General features: G+C 44.4%; 1 protein-coding gene across 1 annotated transcript in view; it reads left to right on the top strand.

The window, feature by feature from the left end:
• Nucleotides 1-1031: 1031 nt before the first annotated feature.
• Nucleotides 1032-12205, top strand: part of LOC126335043 (kielin/chordin-like protein) — a 148969-nt gene continuing 137795 nt past the window's right edge. The window contains exon 1 of the mRNA XM_049997913.1: nt 1032-1123. Coding sequence (XP_049853870.1) covers nt 1042-1123 — 82 coding nt within the window. The 5' untranslated portion in view covers nt 1032-1041. The remainder of the gene's footprint in view (nt 1124-12205) is intronic.

The raw sequence follows: 12205 nt of genomic DNA, 5'->3' as shown, positions 1-12205 counted from the left end.
ACTTCAGTCTGGAACCGCGCGACCGCTAAGGTCGCAGGTTCAAATCCTGCCTCGGGCGTGGATGTGTGTGATGTCCTTAGGATCGTTAGGTTTGGGTAGTTCTAAGTTCTAGGGGACTGATGACCTCAGATGTTAAGTCCCATAGTGCTTAGAGCCATTTGAACCAGCCATGGAACCTGCATGTCAGCAGGGGACTGTTCAAGCTGGTGGAGACTCTGTAATTATGTGGAGTGTGTGAAGTTGTAGTTATATGGGACCCTTGATACGTCTAGATACGACTCTGACAGGTGACACATAAGTAAGCATCCTGTCTGATCATCTGCACCCATTCATGTCCATCGTGCAATTCGACGGACTTGGGCAATTCCAGCAGGACACCCCAAATGTCCATAAATGCTACAGAGTGGCTCCAGGAACACTCTTCTAAGTTTAACCACTTCTGCTTGCCACCAAACTCTCCAGACATGAACATTATTGAGCATATCTGGGATGCCTTGCAGCGTGCTATTCAGAATAGTTCTCCACCCTTTCATACTGTTACGGATTTATGGACAGCCCTGCAGGATTCATGGTGTCAGTTCCCTCCAGCACTACTTCAGGCATTAGTCGAGTCCGTGCCAAGTCGTGTTGTGGCACTTCTGCGTGCTCGCGGGGGCCCTACACGATATTGTGTATCACTTTCTTTTGCTCTTCAGTGTGTTTGTACCAAATATTTTGACTATGGTTCAATAAACGAAACCAAATTTTAAGAAATAGAAAGAAAGCTTATGATAGAGTGAGCAGCTCTTTTTTGGTAGACAACTTTTTTTGGAGAATCTGTCGTGAAGTGACAGGTGTCAGGTGACAGGAGGGCAGTATTTTGCTGACCAGATACGCTGGGCGCACGTATTTGTCGTCGGCGGACCTGCAGTGGCCGCGAGGTCGCGCCCGCCGTCTGTCCGGCCTCCGACTGCTTCTCCCCTCCCCCCCCCCCCCCCATCTCATCACTCCCGCCGGCCGGCTTTAAAGCTACGGCAACGTCCGCCACAGGCCACAGTAGCCATGAAGGGCCGCCGAGTGACGTACCTGCGAGCTGGCTGCGTGCTGCCGCTGTTTCTGCTCTTGGCGGTGGCGACGTCCGTCGGTGAGTTCACAACACACACACACTTTGATCTCTGTGGCTGTACTGTGACCAGCGTCGTATTTACCGTCTACGTAAACTTGTTGTGCGGGGCCTCCGAAGGGAAACTTTGTGGTAAGGAGCCCAGGGTCAGATGCTTCAGATGGCTCTGAGCACTATCGGACTTAACATCTTAGGTCATCAGTCCCCTAGAACTTAGAACTAATTAAACCTAACTAAACTAAGGACATCACACACATCCATGCCCGAGACAAGATTCGAACCTGCGACCGTAGCGGTCGCTCGTTTACGAGGGTCGTTCAATAAGCAGCCCAATACTTTTTTTTCTGAAAGAAGGTTGGTTTTATTGCGGATTTCGATCCACCATATTTTTTTTACTGTTCTGGCAACAAAACCCTACTTTTCAACATAGTCTCCGTTCAATTCGATGGCCTCGCACCACCTTACTGGGAGGGCCTGTATTCCCGCTTAGTACCACTCTACTGGTGGATGTCGGAGCCAACGTGGTCTTGCATCAGTAACCTCCCAAACATCCAAGCATTGCTTCCCGCCGAATGCTTCCTTCACTGGGCCAAACAGATGGAAGTCGGAAGGTGCGAGATACGCGCTGCAGGGAGGATGGCTGGCCGAGGTGGCCGAGCGGTTCTAGGCGCTGCAGTCTGGGACGGCGCGACCGCTACGGTCGCAGGTTCGAGTCCTACCTCGGGCATGGATGTGTGTGATGTCCTTAGGTTGGTTAGGTTTAAGTAGTTCTAAGTTCTAAGGGACTGATGACCTTAGAAGTTAAGTCCCATAGTGCTCACAGCCATTTTTTGTAGGGAGGGTGAGGAAGAACTGTCCAGTGAAGTTTTGTGAGTTCCTCCCGGCTGCAGAGAGATGCGTGAGGCATTGAATTGTCATTGTACTTTAGTTTGGATTTTTGTGGAAATGAACACGCTGAAGTCGTTTCCCTGAGGGTAACACAATACACTTCAGCGTTGATCGTTGCACCATGACGGAAGAAATCAATCAGAATAACCCTTTCACAGTTCCAGGAGACCGACGCTACGACTTTATCGTCTGCGGGTGTGGCTTTGAACTTTTTCTTCGGAGGAGAGATATTGGGACGTCAAGCCATGGAATGTCGTGTTGTCACCGATTCGAAATGATGAACTCGCGTTTCAACGACTGTGACGGTGGTCGACAAAAAATAGTGACGATCAGCCTCGTTATACCCAAAGAAGTCCGCACAGCCTGCCCTCCATTTCTCTTTATGGTCTTCTGTTACGTGGCAAGGAAACCGGCGGGAATATGTCTTTGGGTACCCGAAATGGCGGACGAATGTGTCAGCACTACCAACAAAGACGTCCATTTGTGCAGCGAGGTGTTGTATTATGATCCGTCAGTCACCTCGAATGAGAGTGTCCGCACGTTCCAGCACTGCAGGAGTCGCAACAGTGTGCGGCCGGACGGCAGCAGAGAGACCGGACAGGTTTGGTCGACCTTGTTCCGATGATGATGGACTCCTTTCCCAACGGCTCACCGTGCTTTCCTCCACTGCCCCTATGAATATATCTGTGATGCTCTCGTTTTCCATGAAAAGAAACTCAATGATAGCTCTCTGTTAGGAGCGCACCTCCGTCACAGACGTCATTTTGAAGGCTACATTTAGCCCCGCCAGCTATCGTAACTTCATGAAACTATATCCCACAACAATTTTCGCAACTTTCAGCCGAAGCTGGCCGAGAAAAAAGTGTGTTGCATTATTTATTGAACGCACCTGATGGATGTAATTTTCTAATTCAAACGCAGCAGTTCAGATTCATTATTTAACTGGAAAGGAAAAGTATAACATTGCCACTGTTCTAAGTATTAACTGATTTCGTTAAACAGTTTTGCGGCTTATAAGACTTTCATCAAATCGTCAAAGATGATACATCACTGATGCACAACGTGAGTTAATTTCATCTTTGATTTTGTAACGCTACGTAATAGGAAATGTTACGTTATACAGTGAATAAACCTCTAACGAACAATCCAAAAAAACATTAAGGCTACAAATGGAAAAACAGTATGAATGTGTGTGTTTGTGTCTGTGTTTACTTTCAAAATGCATAAATTTTTATTATACAATTTATGGTTCAATGAACCAATCTGTCTTGTAACAAGCAGGTTCAAAGCCAACTTTGATCAACTCAGATTTTGAAAATGTTGTTTCTCAACGACATTTTGTGAACATATATATATATATATATATATATATATATATATATATATATATATATGTGTGTGTGTGTGTGTGTGTGTGTGTGTGTGTGTGTGTGTGTGTGTTTGTGTGTGTGTGTGTGTGTGTGTTTATATAGCAACTTCGATATCAGGAAAACGAAGCCCAGGTTCTTCAAAGAGGGGTTTAAAAACCTACCTCTCCAGACTAGTTTTCATGTTCCTCAAAATCCGTTCCAAACTAGTTTAAACAAGCCTGTAAATAAATCAGTTAATTTCCTAGTTAATCTCCTAATTCATTGCTATACGTCTCAGCACAGTTTTGAGCTGCTACAACTACCTCTTCATTGGTTAGCGTACCCAACTTGTTGAGAAACCCAAAACGTGAATCCACTAATTTTTGTATCTCAAGTCTCTCCTGGATGTAAATTTAAACTGATCTTTGGCAGGAAGGATGCTCCTGGTTCCTAGTTATTTCTAACGCGAAGAGTAATGGACGGCCGCCATCATTTGAGCACCAATGTCGAGAAGTATTTATGCGACACCGTACTAAATATGTTTCTTACGGTACTCAGTCTTCATTGTGAGTGTTTCAGGTATTTTTACTCTTAATTTCATGTATAGGTTGCGCTTCTACGTTCATGGCATTTACGTTTCGTTTGACAGGATACTACGACCAAAACGCGTCAGCATAGATAATTTTTTACAACATGTGATCTTTTCACTCTAGGGACCCAATGAAGCAGTGATGTAAGACGTTCTCAGAACTGACATAAATTTCTTACTGGCTATACCGGTTTCGACTGACCAGTGTATAGACCGTAGACACTGTGTCAGAGCATGCTAGGTCGTCGCAGCAGAGATCTCTAGCCATTAGCCAATACGTCTTTATGCGACGCTGACTGTACCCAATTACTCGAAACCGGTAGATCCACTAAACAGTTCATGTGAGCATTAACTAAAATGAACTTTATTGTCACAATTACAAGTTTGCTCCAAGGAATAAAACCAGAAGGAGGGAAACCGTGCACAATACTTATGCTAAATCTTTTACCAACTGGAACTTTCACACTGCCAGTACCATAACTTCTTTTTCAGGAGACCTTCCATGAATGACTCTGGTGACACACGTTTTATCAAGAGAATGAACTGTTAAATTACCTTCGTTTCTTATTTCATAGATCTTTCTCAGGAATGTCTTTTAAAATTGTTGACCTTGGGGAAAACTAACTTTGGATCCAGCTTTTTTCCGGCGTCACCATTATGTACATTCGTAGCCGAATGTTTATTGTCGCTGCGTACGGTGCGGAAGGACCCGGCATTGATTCCCAGCACCTTCTCGAATTTGTGTCTGGTCGAGGATGTCTGGAAAGAGCTCCAGAGAGCCTCGCGAAGCCACATGAGAACTTCTTGAATAAAGGCGCATCATCAGGATTCATGTAGCTGCTGTAATTGCTGGAGGGAGTGGCGAGGTACTGATCGCATGCCCCGCGATCATTGATCGTTCCTCGTACTCTTCACGTTTGCATACCATAATATATATTCCTAACAGGCACTGCCTTAGAACAGCCTCGTCAGAACCAACATGCAGTGCTGCTGGTTTAGTGCTATTTAGGTACTTTCCAGGCTATATGAAACCACCTTTTTGCTAACATTTCTACACCTCTGTTTGTTTGTAATTCACTTTACAGTCTTCGTACCGACACTACCTACTTTGGATGTCCGCTCTTGGGTCTCCAAAATGTTAATGGCTGGCTCTGAGCACCATGGGACTTAACATCTGAGGTCATCAGTCCCTAAACTTAGAACTACTTGAACCTAACTAACCTAAGGACATCACACATATCCGTTCCCGAGACAGCATTCGAGCCTGCGACTGTAGCAGTCGCGCGGTTCCGGACTAAAGCGCCTAGAACTACTCGGCCACCGCGGCCGGCTCCAAAATGTTAACAACAGATTTCCCACTTTCGGATTCGCTCTTGCAAAAGCCATCAATGGAATAAATAATCACCCCTCGCTCGCTTGTTTACTGCCGACGTCTGAAATAGCTGTTGACAGATCGCACTACCACAGTTGCAGAGAACAAATTCACAACTATACCGCTACCATAAAATACCAAGTCAGTTTAGTTGCAATGAATAATTCGGCCGCTATATCAGTGAAATACTACCATCGCAAATTATGGCCACAGTCCAGTCCGAAGAACAGTAATTATTATCATTGTCTAGCGGTAACTCCTGGCTACGCACTCGGAATAAATGTTACTGGATGACTCCGACGTGACTATAGTTTTTTCTACGTCTGTTTGTAGCATTAACAAGCAACGCACAGTACGAATCCAGCAGATTGTGGTGACACATGATGCAGTTTTCGACTAGTCGGCTCAGCTATAGCCAAACCCTATTTCCATGTCGATATTTATAACGTGAACAGCCTGTGCAGGACATAAGCCAGAAATATTTCAAGACTACTCACTTATTCATGACAATGAAAATTCTTCTCAGGATTCCACCTCGAGCAAAAAGTTTCCTTTTTGTTCACTTCCCTCAAATATGTGTCCGTGCTGTCAGTTCACCGTTAGAAAACTTCATTTTTTTCAATGCGTTTAGGCCTACTAGAGACCACGGAGCTCTTCTTAACTCTCAGCTAGGATCTTCTGCTTTTTCTTAGCCCAGTATGCCTTCATCTTCTGGCTGCAAGCCTGCTTCCTCTGATCCGTCCACTTAGGTCTGGTGGTGTCTGTACACTTCTTGCCTGTGAGAAACAGTGGGAAACTCCATGCAGGATGGCCTGTCGGTATTGAGTCCGGTTCACGGTTGTCTTTAATGGTATCCGCAGTTCCTCTAAGTCTGATTTGGACGCCTTTCCCTTACTTCCCACTGTGAGGATCCTGTTGGTGAGCCTGGAGTGATTCAGGCGGATCATGTGCCCATAGAAGGTCAGTCGCCTTTTCCTAATTCATGTGACTATGTCTTCCTGATGTTCTTTGAGCTCGTTTTTGTGCCTACTTCTGTAGGTACCGTCTTCCTCTTCTTCTCAGGATCTTCCTCTCTTTAAGTTCTAGTTTCCTGAGTGGGCCCTTTCGATTCATCAAGAGGCACTCAGAGGCATAGAGTGCAGAGTGTTTTACTACCGAGTTGTAGTGCTTTACGTTCTTGGATAGGCACTGGGAGGTCTAGATGTTCTTACAAGAATGATAGGCCCTGTCTAACTTGGTGCACCAGACGTCTGTGGTCAAGGTTTTGCTCTCACTTGCTGAGATCCATTCTCCCAAGTACTTGACTGCAGGAACTTTACAGATAGTACTGTTTTCTAGTGGGACTTCAGAAGAAGCCTGCTTGATATAGGCGAGGACCTCAGTCTTCTGTATGTTGACCCTCAAGCCGGTTTTTACCACAATACTGTAGAGGCTCTGTAGTTGGTGAGTAGCCTCCTCCAAGCTGTTGACCAGTAGGGTGAGATCATGAGCAAAGGCTAGACAGGGTACATTGAGGTTGGCTCTCTTGTATCCAAGCTTCAGTCCTGCTTCTGGCGACAAAGTCCATTCTCTGACGATTTTCTCCAGAACACAGTTGAAGAAGATGCAAGAGAGGTCATCCCCCTGCCTGACTACTGCCTGGATGGAAAAGCTCACAGAGAGTTCACTCCTGAAGTTGACTCTGGAGGTGATTTTCTTCAGGGTAGCTTGCACCAGGCTGATACTCTTCCTATCTAGACTTACTTCCCACAGGGTGGAGAAGAAGAGTCTGTCTATCTATTGAGTCATATGCCTTTTGGAAGTCTACCATAATGCCTACCCAGGGGTGTCCCCCTCATCTCCTATATGAGAGGATAGTCCTAAGGTTTTGAATCTGTTCTGTGCAGGACCAACTTGCATGGAAACCAGCCTGGTATTCACCTAGATGGGAGTCTGGCTGTTTGGTGCCTATTCTGCAAGGCTTTAGAGAAGATCTTGTAGTTTGTAAGTAACAAGGAGATGCCTGTCTAGTTTTTGAGGTCAGCCTTACCTCCTTTCTTGTGTAGTGGATGGATCATGGCTGAAGTCCATCCCTCTGGCAAGACCTCTGTCCTCCAATTGCCCTGAATGATCGGGGTGATACTCTCAAGAGATCGGTTGTCTAAGTGCTTCCACATTTCTGCATTATACCACCGTCACCTGGGACCTTGTTGTTCTTAAGGTCTTTGATGATCTTCTCTATTTCCTTCCCATTGGATGATACTGTATAGAATCCTGGTTCCTGACAGTGGGCTCGGCGAAGCAAGTCTCTCTTTTGGTTGATCTGCATTGAGTAGTTTCTGGAAATATTCTGCAAAGGTTTTCGGGCAGTCCCTGTTATTCATTTGGAGTTTCCCATCTGGCCCTCTGAGATATAGGGTTAGGGCCATTTATGAAGTAGTCTGTTTCTGGAGTCGCTTGTGGAGATCTCTTGAATTCTTTTTCTTGAAGTCCTCTTCTGGCTGTAGTATTTTGAGACCTATTGTAGTTCCTCTTGGTTTTGTGGTTGATGCTCGCTGTTGTTTTTATTTGCGCCATGAAAATTTGATGGTTGGGCTCATCTTTGCTTTGATTCTACTTTCCTCTATATCTTGACCACACTCTGTGGTCCACCAGGCATGCTTGCCTTTGTTTGATGAAGCAGGTATAGTTTCACGAGCGTCATCCAGTAGAGTCTTTTTAAGAGTAGGTCACCCTTGTTTCTGTGTGTTCTTCTCAAGGGTGGTCTGGAAGTCGCAGTCCTTATCGCTCAGCCAGTTGGTGTTAAACCTTGGTAATCTCGAAACCTTTGGGGTATTGTGAGCTCTTCTCAAATGTTGTAGGTTGGTCTTAACTAGGGAGAGATAGTGGTCAGAGTCTAGGTTTGTTCCCCTCAACACCTTGGCATTTTGTATTTCCTTGAGGGATCTCCTGTCAATAGCCACATAGTCCATCTGAAATTCACCTAGCATCTAATTTGGATTCCTCCAGGTAATGGCCTTCCGTGGTAGTTACTTGAACGCAGTTGATTTTAGGACCAGGTTGCAGTTGTCACAAAAGGTCTAAGAGGCGCTCGCCATTTCTGTTGGTCCTATTGTGGGCCAGGTAACCACCAACTATCCTGCAGTACTTCTTTTCCTTGCCAACTTGTGCACTGAAGTCACCAATGAGTATGATGATGTGGTGGTTAGGGATCTTGTCTAGGGTCTCTTCAAGGTTGTTCCAGTAGTATCCTACTGCTTCCAGATCTTTCCTATTGGTGTCATTTGCATGCGTATGCTTTATTGCGGGACCTCAAGGATAATGAGGAGCTTCTGCCATTGGGGGATGTGAATTCTAAAATATGGTCGACCATTCTACGATGTACAGCAAAGCCTGTACTCAGATGTGAAACTGGTTTTCCTTTATAGATCCGGTATTCTTGGGATTCCATTGCATCCTCATCTGGGAACCAAGCATCTTGTAATGCCGTATCTTGATGTTTCACTTCTCCAACACATCAAGGGTGTGTTTGAGTTTACCAACCTTTATCAGTGAGTTCATGTTCACTGTAGCTAGGGTAGTGATGTTTCTTTTCTTTTTCTGTTCTTGTTTATGTGAGGTCAGTTGTAGTGGAATACATGAAGGTGCAGACTCCCCAGAATCCAATGACCTGCTTGCCCCATCATGACTGGGTTCAAAAATGGCTCTGAGCACTACGGGACTTAACTTCTAAGGTCACCAGTCCCCTAGAACTTAGAACTACTTAAACCTAACTAACCTAAGGACATCACACACATCCATGCCCGAGGCGAGATTCGAACCTGCGACCGTTTCGGTCGCGCAGTTCCAGACTGTAGCTCCTAGAGCCGCTCGTCCAACCCGGCCGGCATCATGACTGGGGGTGGATTGGTTACCACCTGGGATATTATTTCTGTTGATATTTCTCTTCATGTTGAGTCCAACGAGTTTGTGTATGGTGTCACCCTAGTGAGTGACGAAGTTAACTCTCAAAGTTGTTAGCCCTGAGGTATATTATATCAGCCGCCACTATCATGTGGAACAGATGCTGTTTGGGTACCGCCACTGACATGTGGAACAGCCGTGCCCATGGAACTAGTTCTCGTTCACTCAGGGTATTTTATTTCCCCGGTACCCACCATATCTGGTGACCATCTCCCTATCCTACTTATATGTAACCCTCTTCAGATCCATCACTACGACAGTGATAGTCAAGAAGCATGCAGTATACTTGTTGACACAACAGGCCACGCAACATGCTTATTAATACTACTGTTGATGTGGAAGGTTTCAAGATGGTTGTATAAATAACTCAAATAAATAGCCAGAAAAATTATACTTCAGGCCTTTTAGATTTTACGAAAGATGTACCTTGACAGCCACATCTATTTGCTAATGTTAGCCTCTGCTTTCTTTGTTGCAAGTGACACTTTAACTTGGTCGGTCACCTCTAAACGATAATGTGTCTTTTATTATTTGCGCATGCTTACACTGAAACGGAAAAGATACAGAGCTACACTTTGACTGTGACTTTTTTTCCTTTTTTTGTGGGGGTCATCAGTCTTCTGACTGGTTTAGTGCGCCCCGCCACGAATTCTTCTCCTGCGCTAACCTCTTCACCTCAGAGTAGCACTTCCAACCTACGTCCTCAATTATTTCCTGGTTGTATTCAAGTCTCTGTCTTCCTCTACAGTTTTTGCCCTCTACAGCTCGCTCTAATGCCATGACAGTCGTTTTCTCACGTCGTAACAAGTGTCCTATCATCCTGTCCCTTGTCAGTGTTTTACACATATTCCTTTCCTCTCCTACTCTGTACAGAACCTCCATATGTCAGTCCAGCTTATTTTCAACATTCGTCTGTAGCACCACGTATCAAATGCTTCGGTTCTCTTCTCTTTTTCTACGGTCCATGTTTCACTACCATGCAGTGCTATACTCCAGACGTACATTCTCAGAAATTTTTTCCTGAAATTAAGACATATGTTTGATACTGGTAGACTTCTCTTGGTCAGGAATGTACTTTTTCCATTGTTAGTCTGCTTCTTGCTCCGTCCGTCATTGGTTATTTTACTGCTTAGGAACCAGAATTCCTTAACTTCATCTACTTCGTGACCATCAAGTTTCTCGCTGTTCTCATTTCTGCTACTTCTGATTACTTTCGTCTTTCTTCGATTTACTCTCAATCCATTAGATTGTTCACTCCATTCAGCAGATCAGGTAATTCTTCTTCACTTTCACTCAGGACAGCAATGTCATCAGACAATCTTGTCACTGACATCCTTTCACCTTAAATTTTAATTCCACTCCTGAACCTTTCTTTTATTTCCGCCATTGCTACTTCGAGGTATAGATTGAACAGTAGGGGTGAAAGACTACACCATTTTCAATCCGAGCATTTCGTTCTTAGTCGTCCATTCTCTTCATTCCCTCTTGGCTCTTGTACAAATTTATATTATCCGTCTCTCCCTATAACTTACCCGTATTTTTCTTAGAATTTCTAACATCTTGCACAATTTTAAATTGTCGAACGGCTTTTCCAGGTCGACATATCGTATGAACGTGTCTTTATTTTTCTTTATTCTTGCTTCCATTATCAACTGCAATGTCAGAACTGCCTCTCTGGTGCCTTTACCTCTTCTAAAGCCAGGGACCGATGACCTAAGTAGTCTGGTCCCTTTAACCCCCACAAACCAACCATCTTCTAAAGCCAAAGTGATAGTCATCTAACACATCCTATATCTAAAGCCAAAGTGTGAGTCATCTAACACATCCTATATTTTCTTTTCCATTCTTCTGTATATTATTCTTGTAAGCAGCTTCGATGCATGAGCTGTTAAGCTGATTGTGCGATAATTCTCGCACTTGTCAGCTCTTGCAGTCTTTGGAATTGTGTGGATGATATTTTTCCGAAAGTCAGATGGTATGTCGCCAGACTCAAACATTCTATACACCAAACTGAATAGTCGTTTAGCCCCCATTTCCCCCAATTATTTTAGAAATGCTGATGGAATGTTGTCTAACCCTTCTGCCACTTAAGTCCTCCAAAGTTCTTTTGAATTATGATTTTAATACTGGATCCCCTATCTCTTCTAAATCGACTCCTCTTTCTTCTTTTATCGCACCAGACAAATCTTGCACTTCATAGAGTCTTTCAATGTATGCTTTCCACCTATCCGCTCTCTCCTCTGCATGTAGCAGTGGAATGCCCGTTAACCCCTTAATGTTACCACCCTTGCTTTTAATGCCAATGAACATTGTTTTGACATTCATGTATGCTGAGTCTGTCCTTCCGCCATCCATTTATTTATCGATTTCTTCACATTTTTCATGCAGCCATTTCGTCTTAGCTTCCTTTCACTTACTATTTATTTCATTTCTGCCGCGCGGGATAGCCCCGCGGTCTGAGGCGCTTTGTCTGTGCGGCTCTCCCCGTCGGAGGTTCGAGTCCTCCCTCGAGCGTGGGTGTGTGTGTTGACTATAGCGTAAGTTAGTTAAGTCACATTAAGTAGTGTGTAGGCTCAGAGATCGATGACCCAAGTAGTTTGGTCCCATAAGACGTTACCACAAATTAAGAAAATAAAATCATTTCTCAGCGCGGCTTGTATTTCTGTATTTCTCTTTCCATGTTTGTACTTCCTTTTTCACCGATCAACTGAAGTATTTCACCAGTTACCCACAGTTTCTTTGCAGTTACCTTCTTTGCAACTATGTTTTTCTTTCCACGTTCTGTGATTGCCTTTTTTCCGTTACTCTTCAACTGCACTGCCTGCTGAGCTATTCGTTATTGCTGTATCTATAGCCTTAGAGGACCTCAAGCGTATCTCACCATTCCTTAGTACTTCCGTATCCCATTTCTTTGCCTATTGATTCTTCCTATCATCGTAAACTTCAATCTACTCTTCAGCACT

The sequence above is a fragment of the Schistocerca gregaria genome, chromosome 2 (genome assembly GCF_023897955.1).
Source record: "Schistocerca gregaria isolate iqSchGreg1 chromosome 2, iqSchGreg1.2, whole genome shotgun sequence".
Classification (NCBI taxonomy): Eukaryota; Metazoa; Arthropoda; class Insecta; order Orthoptera; family Acrididae; genus Schistocerca; species Schistocerca gregaria.
Note: the sequence above shows the minus strand (reverse complement) of the source record. Positions and strands in the feature narration are given on the sequence as shown.